This window comes from Colias croceus, chromosome 5, assembly GCF_905220415.1.
Source record: "Colias croceus chromosome 5, ilColCroc2.1".
Classification (NCBI taxonomy): Eukaryota; Metazoa; Arthropoda; class Insecta; order Lepidoptera; family Pieridae; genus Colias; species Colias croceus.
The window spans coordinates 12,243,138-12,262,677 of NC_059541.1; the positions used below are offsets into that span (position 1 = coordinate 12,243,138).

The 19,540-nt window shown below is 32.5% G+C and overlaps 1 protein-coding gene across 1 annotated transcript; it reads right to left on the minus strand.

The window, feature by feature from the left end:
- Positions 1-1,667: 1,667 nt before the first annotated feature.
- On the minus strand, positions 1,668-16,537 carry LOC123691654 (protein ARV1). Its single transcript, XM_045636160.1, has 7 exons — positions 16,295-16,537; positions 15,974-16,093; positions 15,432-15,565; positions 15,002-15,144; positions 3,498-3,569; positions 2,718-2,885; positions 1,668-1,888 (listed from the first exon to the last, which is right to left on the minus strand). Exons 1-7 carry the CDS (start codon positions 16,391-16,393, stop codon positions 1,776-1,778), a joined length of 849 nt encoding a protein of 282 aa, XP_045492116.1. The 5' UTR covers positions 16,394-16,537; the 3' UTR covers positions 1,668-1,775.
- Positions 16,538-19,540: the final 3,003 nt, after the last annotated feature.

The window sequence follows — 19,540 nt, forward strand, 5'->3', positions numbered from 1 at the left end:
TGTTTTCTTTAAAGCAGGCCTAATAATTCAGTGTCTATTTTAAATTAAACTTAATAACCATAGTGCACTTTAAAACTATATTATAACCAAGTTTATCAGTTAATGAATATGCATTAAAAAATAAAGAATTGGAATTAGTATTACGGTGCATTTATATCAAACGAACATAGAGCCAGTAAATGAAAACTGGTATTTAGTGTTGTTCCATGGTAGACATTGCATGGAATCGAATGCACTAAGAACAACAAAAGAATGCTCTATGCCTGTTTAGACTAAAAGAATTTGACATAGGTAGAATTAGCATTCGCTAGTTTGATGTAAATGCACCGTAATATGAGATTCCACACACAATCAAGCTTGCCATCATGCAAATTGGAGTGTAATCATTGTGCATACAGGTTGTGTTATTGAAGTATATAATTACTTCAACATTCCATATATTTTTAATTCATTTCATGTGCTTTTCTTGTCTTTGTGTATTTAGATAAATAGAAATATGTAAATTATAATAAATAAATATATTTTGAGAATAAATACTCTGTGATATTTTGTGTGTATTTTTATTTGTCCTTAATGTCCGTTGCTGACCATAAGCTTAAAATTAAATCTACACTAATATAATTCAGAGAAAATATTACTATTTTATGAACTCCTCCATCCAGAGTATTTCCAGTGTTCCACCAATAAATACAGTGAAACCTGGTTAAGTGAGACATCAAGGGACCTGCAATTTCGTTTCACTTATAGAGGTATTCCACTTACCCAGTGTCTCAGATAAACAGGTATAAATAAATATATGTCTCATTTACAGAGGGTTCCATTAATAGAGGTGAGAATACAGGTTATTTCAGTTATACAGGTGCGATCATTAAAAAAAAACATCTGTATGATAGTAAAGCGAAACTGAAGGTAATTGAAGCTCAAAATTTGTACTTACGTACTTGGAATTACGCGTGGAATTTGTGGGTAGAATAAGAATGTTGAATGTTATCTCAGTTACAGAGGTTTATGCATATAAAATTTACTCGCTGTCTCAGTTATAGAGGTAACTATGATGATAAATCGAAAGAACAAATCCCAGATATAGAGGTTTACCTCGTCCCACTAACAGAGGTAATTCAGTGCCAAAGTGTTGGCACCTCAGCATGAGTTCCACTAATGGAGGTTTCTCACTTATCCAGGTCCCACTTAACCAAGTTTCACTGTACTATTGCATCGTGGTATTTATTGAATGTGTAACTAGAGTACCTACTGTTGAATGTAATCCAATACATCAAATAAAGCAGACATCTATTAGTAAATATTGAACTGTATTTCTTTCAAAACTATTTGCCTTGGAAATGACTTGAGAATATTTTATAAAGAATAGACTATGACTTGAGAATGTCACTTACCTGTGTAGCCCGCAACTTCGTTCACTTTTGTGCATCTTTTGTTTTTAAACATTAAATAAAATTAATATTTCTGAACCCACATAAAATAAACTCAATCAATTATTGTTTACCGGTGTACATGCATGGATTTAATACGCATTTAATAAAAAATCTGTAATTTTGATATTGTATGTATTAGACTTACATAATATTAGTTCTATGAATAATATTAAATAACAGTCATAATTGAATAAATTATCACTTAAATCTATATTAACATAATATAATGTTGAAGTCTTACTTTCTATTTGGAAAAGTTCATCATTTGGCAGGACGTTGATATAAAGTTTCCTTTTTGCGTTTAAAAATAAATATTAAATACTTTTTTTTCCTAGGCAGTTTTTAAGTTATCATCTTTCTTATGAATGGTGTGGCGTGAAACGTGATCATGTACTTGAATAAATTGCTGGCTAGCAGTACCATAATTGTAGCAAACCTTGGGCTCTCGTATAGAACTGAAAATATAAGAACAGTAATATTATTGAGAATTCTTAATTAAGCTATTGCATAGCTTCTATCGTGGGCCTTGAGCGCGGGGACCGAATCCAGAAATTCCGTAACGAAAAAACCTCACGCTCCCCACTCCGACGGGCGGAGGTGTGGCTTGAAGGCATAGCATGCAATAGCTTTACCGCGGCAGTCCCCGAGTGCCACACGTCTTTTTTTTAATGCTACTAGCATCCGAGGGTTGATAATCTCTTCTTTATACTAATATTATTAGCTTACCGCCCGCGGCCTCGCTCGCTTTGTGAATACCTAATCACTATATACCTAGTATAAAACAAGCGTAGGTATGTTTTATCGCGATACGTGCAGTGGAACATAGTGACTTCATCACTACAAAGTATGAAACAAAGTCGCTTTCTCTGTCCCTTTGTCCCTATGTATGCTAAAATTTTTTAAACTACAAAACTAATTTTGGCGCGGTTTTTCATATTGTAGATGGAGTGATTCAAGATGAAGGTTTTAGTTTATAGAGAAAGCGACTTGGTTTTATACTTTGTACGTATCGCGAAAAAACATACCTACGCCTAATGCCATTTTTTGGTCATTTGCGTGATAGAGTAGCCTATGAATTCAGATTATTTCCGTCCATTCAAATTTAATAAATGGTAGCCATTTTTTTGCAATATACTACAGACTAAAAACATTACGCTAATAAACATTGTTGCAGTTTTAATTTTCAACGGGTTAAAGTTAGTCAATAAACTAGCAGTTTCAAAGTTTCAAATAACTAAGTATTTACTGATATTCAACTAGTCGAAATTAAAAACTCACACATACCACTAAACATATTATAAAACACGGCAAACATATACAGGAACACGAGCGCATAATGCACTAGCCTCGTACTCGGCTCAGTCTCCCCTGAGCCCCACACTAACATCGGTAATGTTAAGAGAAGACTCATGTTCGCAAGGGAAAATGATTTTAGTAGCTGTAGAATGCTCACTGAAATAAAAAAATTAATTGTTATTGTATGTATGGCACTGAAATATGTACGGCAGGGGCGTGTGGAGGAAGGTGGAATTCTTCCATTGAAAAAGGGAGGATCCTTGACCAGTCTACTTGACTGGCCGTATGGCTCCGTTGGATGATGTCAGAAAGTTGTACAATTAAATTTTATGCTCTGTAGCGAAAAAAATTCGCTTAAGAGAATTAGAGGGAGGTGTCGCTATGTTGTTAGTTGTCGTGCTCAACCCTTGGTACTTACAAAGATGATTGTTGAGCCCAATTTAAAAAAGAAAAAAAAAATAGCAGTAGGAATTTAAGAAATCGTTGGCTCTTATTAAATGATCGCAGACAGATTTGATTGTGTGTACTTGCACCATTGCGAGCAAGTACACACATCCTATATCAATAAAAATAAAATGACATATAAATGGTAAATTGTAAAATGATAATATTTAAATAATTAATGTAATGTACTAACATAGTAATTAAGAAATTACATACTAACAAGTGGACCTATGATGTTCTATTAATAAATAAATTATTAATTATTATTATTATTTAAAAAATTATCATCAAATAAAGTCTGCATAATTGGGAAGTGATACACACCTTCATTTTTTAAGGAAAATCCTTTCATTAGCATCATTGCGCTATGTGTGATGTTTATGAAAATAAAAATGCCTGAAATTGAACAAAAAAAATAAAATTAGTAAATGTCGTATTACAATATAAAAAAGTTTAATTCGGGGAACTTTGTCTAAAACCTAATAAATTACTTATATACTAAAAGGCCTTCCTCGAGATCAGTGGTTCTCAGGTAGATACAGTGGTAACTATCTATTCAAATTCAAATTCAAATTCAAATTTCATTTATTTACAAGAATGTAGTTACAAAAAAGGTGTTGTTACAATATTAAGGCGCTAATACATTCTACCCACTATTTGGGTGTGCAAATATTTAAATGGAAATAAGTTAATTGAATTACACTACACCAACACTACACAAATTCTTCGCGTCACTATTGTTAAACGTCACTAATTCCTTCACAGATTCCGCAATGTAATGAGTTCTTGAATATCATAAAATTGTTTCTCCATTAACCATTTCGTCAGTTTCTTCTTAAATATATTTACTGGGAGATCCTTAAAGTTATCCGGTATTTTATTATATATTGTAATAGTCATAAATATCACACTATTTTTTGCTTGATTTATTCTACATGTTGGAAAGTGCAGTTTATTTTGATACCTCGTTAACATATGCGAATTTACTTCTCCTTTCTTTTTAAAATATTCTGGGTGGTATTTAACAAATAAACATACTTCTCTTATATATATGCAGGTTAGTGTAAGGATACGTAATTTACCGAACATTGGTTTGCAACTGTCCCTTTGATGTAATCCGCACAGGGCCCGGATACATTTCTTTTGTGCCACAAACACTTTCCGCACCTCGCAAGACTGTCCCCAAAGAATTATTCCGTAAGAGAGTATCGACGATATATATGCATGGTAGGCATTTATTGCAGCATTCATAGATACAGTATCTCTAAGGCGACGTAATACGTAAACGAAACGATTTAACCTATCACAAATATATTCAATATGACTGTCCCATTTTAGACCTTCGTCTACCAGAACACCTAAGAATTTATGGTGTTTTACCTGTTCGATTACTTGATCATTACATTTTATGTCTAGATTAAACCCTCGTCTGTCGGAACACAGATCTGTGCCAAAAATTTTGTACCCGTAGTCTGTCGGGGCACAGATCTGTGCCAAATCACCGCCGGTTGGAAATTGGCTCATTGTAACGCAAATATAGTTCAAATCTGCATAAACGACTATTTAGTTGATAGCTTATGAATTACTGAATATTTAAAGTCCATCCAATAATAATTTGACCGATAAATATTCGAAATATAACAGTAATTATGTCATACTTTAGTCGAGTAACTTTTAACTTTTAAAGTTTTACAAAATGTAAAATTTTGCGGAAAGTTGAAAAACGGTAATTATTTATTGGTCTTTTTATTATTATTGACTATATAACCTAATGTTTATGTGCCGAAATAATGAAAATTACCAACAATTATACCATAAATAATGGTTTCAAATATGTATCTATCACTTAACTGTACGTTGCTTAGTTTTTGACCCCTGGTAAATCATATTTTTTTTTACATATTGTATTTGTTCTTTACATCATTTTACGAGAAATTTTATGAAGATTTTAATGATATAATTCAAAATTTGATACTGTGTTCCATTTTAGAGATATTTCGTTTTCAAATCAAAACCGACAATAATTTCCCCGTAAAATCCGCATACAGGATGTTCACAAATTCAACGTCACTATTTTTTAAATTTCGTCTTCAATTAAATTTTTCATTTTCATACAAAATAAAATGTACATGATAATATGTTTTGTTTATATTGAAAGGTATCGTTTTTGTGGTATTTATAATTGTCCTCAGGTTAAAATCAATCAGGTTACATAATTAACTACAAAAATTATAGTCCGTAACCTGCTTACGAAAAAATTCCAGAGACACATTTTCTTTCTTAATTCTTTTAGTTTTAGTATATTATGGTTAAAAGTGTATATATGCTGGAAAAATAGTAAAAAAACCTACAAACAACAATGAACAAGGGAACAATGGTTTTCACTATGACCTATATATAGGACAAAGTGATACTATGTAATTTGTGTAGGAAAACTCAAAAAGAAATTTAACACTTTAATTGTACAACATATTCTTACCTTCATACAAATACAACATATTATTATTTATTGGGGAACCTTAAGTTTCAGAAAAAATAAAAAGCCGGCCAAGTGCGAGTCGGACTCGCGCACCGAGGGCTTCGTAAAAACTTATTTTTTTTATTATGCTGTAGGTATCTTTTAAATTGTAAATCTGAGTTTTAAATGTGAATATCAAGTTAATACACGTAGGCGTTCATATTAGTTGAAAGTTGAAATTATTAAGTACTTTTTTTATTTGTATATGGCAATTAAAAAATCATGTTCTTTGCAATTATTCTTATATCTGTTTTTATAAAACATTGCTTTTTACCAAATTTAAAGATTTTATGTACTTGGAAAGTACCCTGTCGGTTTTGATTGCCTTGCAAATGTCAAAATTTGCTAAAAATTGCAGTATTAACGGCTGCATCCCAAAGGGTTTGGTTTTTAAGGGTCCAGAACCCTAATAAGATTACGTCTGTCCATCCCATCTGCCCATCTGTCTGTCTGTCTGTCAAGACCCATTTTATAAGGAGCGCGTAATGTGACATTTAACTGAAATTTATATTGATTACTTGAGTCTATTGAAGCTGCGAAAAAATCAACTTATAAACCAACGCAATCAAAAGATACAGCCGTTTATGCTGCAAATTTTCGCAAATTTCGACATTAGCAAGGGAATCGACACCTTCAGGGTACTTCCCGTGTACGTAGAGTTTTGAAATTGGGGTAAAATAAGCTCTTATAGCGCAGATTGAGGAATAATTTCGAAAATCATAAAATTTTAGAGTTACAACATAATAAAAAATTGGTTTGTTCGGAGCCCTCGGTGTGCGAGTTTTTTATTCTTATGTACTATATGTAGTACATTCGTAGGCAGAACGTTATAGATGTAGATCGCTGTCTGAAGACGATTATTTTTTTGCATTCATGACTTTAAATAGCCTTGGAACATTATAGATTTAATAAAACGAATTAAATGCATCATTTGCAGTACGCCTGAAAATATAAATCTATCCTCTCATTTTGTAAATGACTAGCGATAACAATTATTGTATTTTTGGTGTCAAAACTGCTTCTATTACCCAGAAGAAGAATGCAATTTTTTTTATTTGAAGATATCACATTGCTGTCTAAAACTACATAATCAATAATTACTTATTTGTTAGGTAACCCTAAATAAACTTCCACCTTGATATTTTAATTTTCATTTGAAGATAAAAATATCTAAGTAACTATTTGATAGGATTACCTTTTTCCGATTCGTAAGCATTTGAGTACCTATCAATAAAAGAGAATTCAAATGGAACAACGATCCTTGTGGCAATGGAAGACAAGACACTCCAAGGCTTACTTTAACAATAGGACGTAACAGTATTTGAAATCAAGAAAATATAACTCTGTATACTTTGTCAAATGAACAGATAATAATACTTACACGATCAGTGTCTGGGAATTTGCAGCTTTTAATTCCTGATACCAGGATTCTTCATGAAATTCTACACTTTACGTTTTATTTTATTCCAATCAAAATATTTTTAAGTTCCATGCCGTTTGTGTACTACGGACTTAGTAGTTAGGACTAAACTACTGAACCGATTTTAATACAATTTTACCGATTAGTTTATATCTTAATTACAATATGCTTGGAAATACTGCATGTATTGAAGTAAAATAAAAACTAGATTGGATAGCTTTCATCACTTTCCTGATCAAATTCAAGTGGAACCTCGTGGTAATAAATCGTCGTCTCAAGGCGGTCGTTGTGTTCGATATATTACAAGAAATAATGAACAAGTTCGTTCTGTTCGACGTTATTTGTGCTTAAATTTAATTTGTGCTTGAAGTTGCAAATATTCCTATTAATTGGCCAATGTTGGCGTCAACATCACACATTACAACCACATGAGTACATAAATAGTACAGACACAAAGCTTCATAACAATTTTTTATAGTGCTATCAGTTAAATAAAATTTATTTAAGTATTTACCTATTATTTCAATCCGTTAGATGATTGATATTTTTTTAAGAATCTCTGTACTATTTATTTACTCATAAGCTAATTTAGCCCACGGACATAATTATTTGAGTACCTAACGCGTGGCTAAGTTACATATGCATAAATAGGATTGGGAGCGTTAATTTTATTAAGGCATAATGTTCATTTTTTTAATAAAACGATAATATGATACGATTCTTTCTTCTATACAACTAGGGACATAATATAATGATTTTCATTTAGTGTGTTTTCTGATTCCTATTATTTGTTGATTTTTAGAATGATAAGTATAACATTAAGATGTATAATATCATTTATATGTAATTGTTTATTTATTCTGAATCTTTAAGTTTATTGATTTTTATCCTTTACTTAAGCTGTATTTTATAAAAAATGTTTCAAACTCAAATTTCCGTAAATTTTTGATTTATTTAAATTAAATGTAACGGTTTATAATTAAGTTATGGTATAATTAAATGTAGATTTCACATTTGTACAGCTTAGACATTTTTCTGAATGGATACAGTGCCTTTCAATTTGTAGTTGGACAACATTTCATATTATACGATTACTAGCTTCCGCCCGCGACTCCGTCCGCACGGAAAAAATTAAGATTTTTTTCTACGTATTTTTCCGGGATAAAAAGTATCCTATATTACGCCCAGGATAATAAGGTATAATTATACCAAGTTTCATCGAAACCGAAACCTTAGTTTTCACGTGATGCCTTCACATACAGACAGACAGACAGACAATAATTTTTTTAATCACATATTTGGGCTTGGTATCGATCCAGTAACACCCCCGGCTATTAATATTTTCAATATTTTCAATGTACAGAATTGACCCTTCTACAGATTTATTATATGTATAGATAATAATTAAGAGCATGAAAGAAAAAAAAGCATTTCTTCATAATGCTATTGTTACCACAAAAAATATTTTCTTAAATGCAAATTTTAAGAGAAAATAAATTAGACATGTGGAGACGTTATACATACAGACGTTAGAACAAAGCCCACTATAAGAATAACGTCATTTAGGAATAAGACGATTTTTAAACATTAATAAAAACCTAAATATTTCCAAAAAGTAAAAATTACTGTTAGTTTTTATCTAGTTTTGATTAAAATAAAAATAAAAACAAGTAGCAAAAAATTTTGAAATGTTGTCATTTTGGAGCACCCTGTAAAGTCTGTATTTGTATGAACATGATTGGAGATCGCGCCCGCTTATGCTCATGCGTAAACGATGATATTCATAATCAACTTTCTCGAATTTTTATTAAATAAACCTATGTTTTTGTTATATTCACTCAAAAGATTGTCTATTCTAGTATGAAAATACAAAAATAAAAATCTAAAATACCTTGATATTATTTTTTTATGAGTATTTTTCTTTACAATGTAACATTTATTCAAAATGTGTGGGAAAAAATGCTTCTAATAAGTAAAATAAGCATGCCAGGGAGTAAGTAAGGTAACTAATATAAAGTTTGGTTATCTAGTTAGCATCAAAATTTACAAGAGTCTCACAGGTTAAAGTTTATATCACAAATTTTAATATCGAAAAAAATCGGCAAATCAGCGCCGAAAGCTCGAATTTGCCCGACAGACAGCACCTTTTTGAGGCGGCGCGCCGCGACAGCTGAGGGGTTAATTTTGGTGCAATTCTTTGTATAATATTGAATTATTTTTGTTTTAACTAAGTTTATTTTCAGATTATTATTTTGTAACCATTTTACTATATTATATAATGCTGTATTTATATCTCTCTCATATGTATTTTTATCCGTGCATTTAACAATAAGGGTAGTGTCGTCTGCGAATAAAACTGTCTTGTGTTTCACTGATCTCGGTAAATCGTTAATATATAAGAGGAATAAAAATGGACCGAGCACACTTCCTTGTGGTACACCTGATTTATTAACTTTTTTCTCTGACCTATATGAGTTTCGTGTTTGATTTATCATTTTATGAATCTCCACATACTGATATCTATCATTTAAGTAACTTGCAACCCATTCTTTAGCAATTCCTCTTATACCATATTTCTCCAACTTAAACAAGAGTAATTGATGGTCCACAAAATCAAATGCTTTGCTCATATCTAAGAATATGGTGGCTGCTGGTTTTTTTTCAATAAGGGCTTGAATTATTTCTTTCACCATATCGAAGCATGCTAAAGAAGTAGAACTATTTTTTCTAAACCCAAACTGTTCCCGACATAATATCTTGTTTTTATCAACATAATATTGAAATCTTTCTAAAATTACCTTTTCAAATATCTTAGATAAAACTGGAATTAGTGCTATCGGTCTGTAGTTTATATAACGGTTTTATAACTGATGTTTTTAGAACATGAGGAAAAGTTCCTTGCTCCATAGATAAATTGACAAGAAAGGATAACGGTTTGCAAATATGTACACTGGAAGCCTTTAGTATTTTTGTACTTATACCGTCTGTTCCTACGGAATTCGTGTTATTTAGGGATTTTATTACTTTTAAAATTTCGTCACTGCTTGTTGGTGTCAAGAATATTGTATTACATTTTTCCGTAGTCAATGTTGTTTTTATTTCAGTTGCATCATAATTAAAATTTTTTTGATTTGTTATGTTAATAAAAAAGTTATTAAATTGTTCACATATATCATTCATTGAGTTGTATACATTATTATTGACTACAATCTTTTCTATTTCTTTAATATTGTTTTCGTCATTAATATTATTAGATATCATGTGCCATAAAGCCTTATTTTTATTTTTTGATAATTTAATAAATTTTTCACATTGAATTTGTTTTGACTTAAGAATGCACTTTTTTAGAATATTTTTGTATTTTATATAATAACCCCAACTATTTGTAAATGTTTTCTTGTAATATATACTTTTTAAATATAGTAGTCGCTTTCGTACACAACATTTCTTCAATCCTTTGGTTATCCAATTAATATTAGGTTTTCCTGTGTTTCTCTTAATCCTAATAAATGGGAAACAGAGATTGTAAAACAGTTGGAATAATTCATAAAAACTATTAAAGCATTCATTTAAGTTATTAAATTCATGTATTTCAGAGAAACTCAATGATGCCATGCACTCGCAAAATTTACGTATATTCTGCTTACTGTAATCTCTTTTTGTTTCAAACCAGGACACATTTACTTTGGGCTTAATCATATTTACTTTTAATATCTGTGCAGTTTCGTGGTCTGATAAACCAAGATGAAGTACTTCTGCGGTTACGCCTCTTTTTATATTTGTCGCTATTTGATCTATGCATGAATTTTTCCTAGTAGGTGTTTTTATTAAACATTCAATATTATAGTTCTGAAGTAAAGTATTAAGTTCATCTGAAAACTTAGTTTTTTTAAGAATATCAATATTCCAATCACCGCATATTATTATTTTTTTATTTTTAGTTGCAATTTTTTGTAGTGTAAGTTGAAGTTTTTCAATAAAAATCTCTATACTTTGACTTGGAATTCTATAAACACAAATTATCACTGTATTTAAATGTTTTAACTCTATACCACAACACTCAAAGAATAAATTACAACCAAGATCCTTTATTAAGTCTAGATTAGTACATGAAATGTCCTCTTTGACCAGAATGCATGTTCCACCTCTTTTTTGTTTGCGAGAAAACGATGATACCAACTTATATCCTGGTAATTTAAGTAGCTGCTCATTTCCTTTTCTAATAAATGTTTCACATAAGCATATAATGTCAATAATGTGGGACTTGCTTAATTGAGATATTGCCAAGTACAGCTCTTCTGACTTATTTATGGCTCCGGCTATGTTTTGATGTAATATTGTCAAATAACTGGATTTAGGGACGAAAAAAATTTGGATTCGATGAAAAGTTTTCATTGTTCGGTAATATATTACTATTTGATGTATCCTCACTGTTCAGTTTTAAAGTGTTTTCATTTATTGTCTTTTTAAAATAATATGGAATTGTACCTTTTTTTACTTGATTTGATTTATTTCGATTGTTTTTTAACAAACCGCATTTTTTTGACGAAGAAAGCCTTTCTAAGATCTTTTTTGTATTTAAAAATGTATTTGAGTATTCGATACTGTCAATTTCTATGTTTATTTTATTTATTAAATTTTCAATATAATTAATTCTTGAATTATAATATTTGTAATCTTCGTCAATATCAATATATGAACAATTTTTATAGCCTCTTAAAAATAGCTTTATTTGTGTGTTTAATAATTTTTCATTTAGGTAACGGTTATATCTAACATTTAGAATAAATACTTTGTTATTTTTTAATTTACCCATTAAGTCTAGTAAACCTGAAATAAGTTGATATGGATTTTTGTCGTTGGAACCTAAGCCCAATATTAATATATCTTCATGATTCATAGATTGTATAAAACTTTCACAACTGTTTAATATTTCGCTGGAAGAAGCATGCGGTTTTGTCCAGCCAAATATTTCATAAGAATCATTCCACTTATTTTTTCGTTTTTCCAGCATACCTAAAGACAAATTTCTAACGCGTTCATCACCCATAAAATTATAATTTTACGTTTTATTACCTTTGTGCTGACATCTGTTATGGTTTGTTGACAATTGGTAATTTTATTTTTGTCGGTACCGTCACATTCCTTATTTAATATTAGTGGCTTAGTTATGTTATAGTTTAAAGTATTTTTATCCAAACCCATATCAGTAGTAAAGCTATGAGAATTGTGTTTTTGTTGTAAGTTAGTCAATGTTTTCTGTTTGATTTTAGGATAAGTGTTGTGAATAAATATATTTTCATTGTAGTATTTTAAAGGTGAGTGCCGTGGTGTTTTAAAACTTATATTCATTATTGTCTGTTTTATAGGCGTTTTATTCGAGATACCTGGTAATGTTTTATCCGATTTAGTATTTAAAATTATACTTATCAAATTCTGTACTTTTTTCTCACTTTTGTGTAATGTTTGTCTAAGATTATAACATTGTTTTGTTAGGTTATAGATAGATTCTTGTGCGGATATTAATTCTGTTTGTAATTTGCTTATTTCTTGATTCTCATTGAACACTATTGAAGTATTTGGAGTAGATATATGTTGACTTGTCTTTGCAGATAAATCCGTGTAACTTGAACTGGATAAACTTAAAAAAGAATCATTTAATATTTCTTGTAGATTTGATTCAGACCTTTGTTTAGGGAGTGTTTTCTTTCTGATAGTTATATTATCCATTTTATAAGTTCAAATAAAGTTGTACAATGTATATTCAAACCGTTAATGTGTGACTAAATATTATAATTGTTGGTCAGCTGTTCTTTGTTTAATGACACTTAAATGTCAATTTTATAAGTTAATATCTGTAATAATTGTGTTTTACTTACGTTTTGTTTCCGATACTTTACTTACGTTTTGTTTCCGATACTTTACTTACTACTTGTTAGGTTTAAATATAGTTACTGTCTCCAACTTTCTTTGTTCCAAATTTTACGTAACGGTCGTTGTATGTGATGGTTTTTTGAATTCCGTATTTCCACGTAAATCGCAGGTTGTTGACGAAGATAACATTAATCGCACTTATTTATTGATTACTTGTTAATTTGAACACACTTTTTTATTAACTTTTGTACTTTTAATAATTTAAAATTGTAAAAAACTCGAGAGCTGATGTTACGTATGGCACTAGCGCCACCTGTTTGCCTCTGTCTGTCTATTAAAAAAAACCGGAACAAAATCTATTGCCTAGTTTTAAACATTTAAGCATACATAGGAGTGGCCTTGAACTGGTTCCAGGACTATCTTACGGACAGATCACAGCGTGTGAAAGTAGATGGCCAGGTAAGCAATGAGGCATCTAGCTCTCGGTACGGTATCCCTCAAGGAAGTACGATCGCGCCAATCTTATTTTTGATCTACATTAACCCACTGTGCATGATGCAGATACCCAACGCGGACATTACTATGTTCGCCGATGGCACTGTCATCCTATTCCACCACAGAGACTGGCGTGACGTCAAAATAGTTGCAGAGGCAGGATTGGCGGCGACATCTAGATGGCTTGAGGACAACCTTCTATCACTCAACATAAGAAAATCAAATCTTATCTGTTTCGCAAAAACAAAAACTGGATTGCCTACCAGTGATTTTAATATTAAATTGCATACCTATCCGTGTAACAGACATCATCACTATATCAGTAGTTGTGCTTGTATAAATTTAACGCGTGTAGAGCACTGTAAATATTTAGGCATTCAAATAGACCATAACCTAAGATGGATACCGCAAGCGAATTATTTAGCAACAAAAATGCGGCGCCTGGTGTATATTTCTAAGTCACTTAATGCTGTGGCCAACAAGAACATCTTGATTCTGGCCTACAAAGCGTTGTGCGAAAGTCTGCTTCGCTACTGCATATGCACTTGGGGTGGTATGGCAAAAACGCATTTAATTCAAGTTGAACGAGCGCAACGCTGTCTCATTAAAGTTGCCTTGAAACTTCCATTTAGATGTCCTACCACTGCAGTTCTCAAAGAAGCACAGGTGCTTAGTGTCCGCAAATTATTTTTCTTAAATATTCTACAGAGATACCATATCAATACTGTACCCACGCTTCAAGTAACGAATAAAGGGATAGATCGATGCCCTGTACCTGCTATTAAAAGTAAATTTGCTAACAAATCATACAGAGTACTAGCTCCTCGTATATACAACAAGTTGAACAATATTAATGTTAAAAAGCTAAATAGGAACGCCTTCAAGAAAACGGTTTTATCATGGCTAGACGACTATGATTACGATGGCATAGAAAATCTCCTTATCTCACAAGTTAAATAAATTATTAATGTAACTCAACTCACCGTAATAATACAGATTACACACATACATGCACATACACACACACGTACACACACACACACACACACGTACACACACACAAACACACACACACACACACACAAACACTCACACCACACATTCATTGGGTTGGCTATCCCCCTTTTATTTTTAATTTTTGCCTTTGTATAAATTTTCTTTTTGTTTTAACCTTTATCTAGACCACAATGTATTAAGGGAAGGGACTGGCTTTCTTAACACAGGCTATGCCTAGAAAGAGAGCCAGAGCCTCATAATCAATATTGTATATTTTAAAGGTGAAATAAAGATTTATTTTATTTTATTTTATTTATTATAGGGACAGAGAAAGCGACTTTAATGATATTGTTAAAAGTTTTTGGCAGCATGTGAGTAAAGCTAAATATAAACTAACTAATTACTTATTTAAGATTTATTATTTGTTACTCATTTATTTCTGGTGTTGTTGTTTTAAATGGCAACATATTTATTTATTTCTTTGTTCTTTCTTTTCATGAAAAATCATATTTAACATCAGCTTACCTGCAAATGTAGATAAGAATTGTATATAAAAATCCTTCTCCCATATAAACAGATCAACTCCGTCCTTCTCCTCATGTGCCCAGTCCAAACAATCACTTTTAAACGGTTCCACATGGTTTAAAGTCATGTTAATTGGAAGTTTTCTGAAATGTATGGAATTCAAGGTTTAATACTGATGATGATGATTGAAGACTGAAATTTTAAAGAACAATGCAAATATTCATATAAATACATAGTCTAAAACAACTGAGCCTCATATAATAATCCGGTCAAATTAAGCTTGAAAATAGTATTGAAATAAGGATAATTCCGACAAAGCCAAATTTTGGTGAGGAGCTGGAGTGTACCATAACAAATAAAAATTGAAAAGTCTCCACTTATCCCATGTGTGCTTCAAAAGTTGTTTGGGGTCAAGTAGTAGCCAACTTACATGTGCGTGGAATTAATTGTGCTATTGTTCTGTATGTCGCAGATAGAGTTGACCATGATGTTAAATAAGCTGTCGTTTCTCCACACTCCATATGTCTCCAGCATCATCAATATGATGAGCAGCTTCCAATAAGCCTGTAACATTGAGAATTTTTGATTAAATTATAGCAATACAAAGATTTTTAAGCTATTGCATAGCTTCTATCGCGGGCCTTCAGAGCGGGGACCGATCGAGAAATTCCGTAACGAAAAAACCACACACTCCCCACTCAGACGGGCGGAGGTGTGGCTTGAAGGCATAGCATGCAATAGCTTTACCGCGGCAGTCCCCGAGTGCCACGCGTCGTTTTTTTATATACCTAAAAGAAGAAAGAATGGACTTTGTGTCACTGAAATGTTAGAATTCTGATAAAATAATATCATTATTATTGTTTAGAAACAGACTTTCAGAAAAAAAATTTAACTTCGGAGCAAAATTAATGTCAATGTGAAAGTTAAATACTCAATAATAAAGAATTACTAAATTCATAAAAAATTACTTACTTTAAAATCAGTGTTGAATATAATGTGCCTTTGTGCTTCTTTTGATATAAGGACTAGATCTATCATGACTATTACTGGATCATATTCTATGTACTTATCCACTATGCCATTACATTTTTCCTGAAAGTAAAAGAACATTTTTATTTATAATTAACTTTATTTTATTGAACACAGAGTTGAAATAGAACAGCATTAAAAATCCTTCAAACTAAATGATGCAAATAAGTTAACAAATTAAATATAGGTATTCAAGTCTAATTGAATAAATATTAATTGATTTTGAGTATACTACGTTTTAAATTATACTGCAAGATATCTTACGCATTTCGTTAATTTTAACACCGAGGGTCCGTAAGTTCTGTACAGGGCGCCGGCTCCTTCTCCACAATTTACACATTTATATCGCATTTTGTCGGTCATTTATCCTTTATCCTATAAAATTATTCTCTATACCAAATTGGTTGTATTTTATGGGATAAACATTTCCACAACCGTATTCAAGAAAATAAAGAAATTAAAAACAAGTAACAACAAATAACAATATTTTAAAAATCGGACGACTGCAGAACACTGAACAGCAGAAGTGCAGATGTCAGCACTCAGCACTCAGCTTTGACAGTTGACACTTTTTTTTTAAATCTCAGTTGGCTTTTTTCCATTTCCGTAGAGACGGTAATAATACTGAACTATTTGATTATTTTAAGACAGATTATACGAGCAGCGGATTTTATTTAATGCTAGCCCCTATTATCTTCGCAGAAGTGAAATCTGAGTAATAATAATAATTATTATATTGTGACGAGAGCTTCAGAACATGTTCTGAACATTCAGCAATTCCATCTACATTTTACTCAGGGCCACAGTTATGTGCCGCTTCTAGTAACAAAGTGTCATTTAAATAGAATATTTTATGAAATTCAGAGAGCGTGTATTTCTTTTTTTCTTTTTTTTTTTTGTTCCTTCAGTTACTGCAATCTGTCTCCTTGGGGGACATTCAGCAGTATGCTGGGTGGTGCTTATAATGCTGGCGCGCACGGCATGTAACCTGTGTCACATCCTTATTGTTACAACAGTAACTGTATTTACTGCGATTGTATGAGGTCTTGAGGTATTTTACGCTTTAAGCGTCGCGCATTGGTCTGATTTGACATAAGTGACCGGGCCAGTGAATTTGGGTGTTGTTCTATACGCTCTTTGTACGCTCTAGTATAGCGTACAATTTCTTGTTTTACAGTGGGCATGCGTAGGTCGCGATGTAATAGATCGTTAGGCACGAACCAGGGTGCATTGGTTATCATGCGGAGTGTTTTATTTTGAAACCTTTGTATGATCTCGATGTTTGAATGGGAGGCAGTTCCCCACAGTTGTATGCCATATGTCCAGATGGGCTTGAGTATAGCTTTGTGTAAACGCATTTTATTTTCTAGGGACAGTTGCGACTTTCGTCCAATTAGCCAGAAAAGTTTGCGCGTTTGGATGCCAAGTTGTTTCCTCTTGGTGAAGATATGTTTTTTCCAGGTAAGCCTTTTGTCCAAGTGCAGCCCAAAGTATCTCACATGATCTGCCTGGGGGATAGCAATGTTGTTCAGCGTGACTGGAGGACAAAAATCTCTTCGTAAGGTAAATGTTACGTTTACTGACTTTGTTTCATTCGCTTTTATCCGCCACTTTTTAAGCCAGAGGGATATCTCATTTAGGCCTTGTTGGAGTATTTCTGAGGCTATTTTTGGGTTGTTATGTGTAGCTAGTAGAGCGGTATCATCAGCAAAAGTTCCAGTAACCAAAGATTCAGATGTCGGTAGATCCGCAGTGAAAAGAAGGTATAGTATGGGACCAAGTACGCTGCCTTGCGGAACTCCTGCTTTTATAGGGCGAAGATCTGACAGTGCATCTCCTTGTTGTACTATGAAATGACGCTGCTGGAGGAATGATTCTAATATTCTGTAAAGGTAGTCTGGTAGCCCGTTTTTTAGTTTGAATAGCAGTCCTTCATGCCACACCCGGTCGAAGGCTTGAGATATATCTAGGAATGCACTGGCGCAGTAGGATTTACTTTCTAATGATTCCATGATATGTTTTGTTAGTCTATGCACTTGGTCGATGGTAGCATGCTTACTGCGAAATCCAAACTGGTGATCGGGAATTAGCTCCTTTTCTTTGAGTATCGGCAGGATGCGTTGCAATAGCAGGGACTCGTATATCTTAGATGGAGTAGGTAGCAGGCTTATGGGCCTATATGATTTTGCTTCCTCAGGTTGTTTCTCTGGCTTCAGCAGCATTATGATTTGTGCGACCTTCCACTCCAAAGGAAAGAAATGCAGTCTTGGCATTGCATTAAATAGTGACGTAAGGAAGATTATGCCAGATTCAGGTAGTTCTTTGAGTATACGATTTGTGATAAGGTCGTATCCTGGGGCCTTATTTGGGTCAGATTTTTTTATAGTCTGGGAAACCTCAGATTTGGTAAATTTTATAGACATATCCTGTGTACCTTTTGGACTGCTTAAGCGGTTAGTAATTTCTGCTGCATCTTCTGGTGTGCCGTCATATGGGTGAGGAGTGAATACATTTGAGAGATGTTCCGAAAAGGTTTTGGCTTTCTCTTCGTCTGTCCGTGCCCATGTACCATCTAATTTTCTTATAGGATGCGATACATTAATGGGCCGTTTTAGTTTCCGGGTGGCTTTCCGTAAAGAATAATCCGAGGAAGCAGTAGCATCCAGGCCGGTGAGGTAATTGTGGAAACCATCATTTCTATCTTTCTCCAAAGTGCGCTTATTTATATAAGTGTATTTCTAATGCGTTTTATATTTAATATTTTCTTTATGGTGAAATAACATAAATATTATAAGAATTATTACAGATATCGAATATCAAACATTATAATAATATTATAATTGCCCCCTTGTCATATATATATACATATTTTTACTTTCTTTTAGTAGAAAGGCAGGTGCCATAGTTTCCCATAGTCCCAAGTACCAGTCCATTTAGCATCCCAATCCATAGACCAATTATTAAATTTCCATACCCTGCAATAGTCCTACATCGGCCGCGGACTGCCTAGGGCTGTATCTCTATAGTGCAGTCATGGGCAGGCTGCGGCTGGTGTCCCACAACACATTAAAAGTCTCGAAAGGGCCTCTGCGTGTTGGATCCGTGTCCCCACGTAACCCTTCCAAAGATCCGGGTACCTTCCTTCTGGTGGTACCCGAGTATTATGGAGAAGAGAAACATTATAATATTATGTAAATGCGGAATCATAGTTATAACCAAAATTATTGTTAATAATAAGTATGAGTTAATTGACGCATTTCAAAATTTTCGACCAACAAGCAACAACAAAGACGACCCGAATATTTCCTATCTTTATCCGCTTCCATAAAAAATAGACTTAGAATATAGAACGATAGAAAACTGTAGGAAACTATAACTTGTCACTGCTGACCGCAATATCAATTTCGCTTTTCATAAAAACGTTTCCTCTTTGATCGGGCTTAAACCGTCAATACGATTACTTGCAATATCCGATACGACAACCGATTCATATTAATAATTATGTTTAAC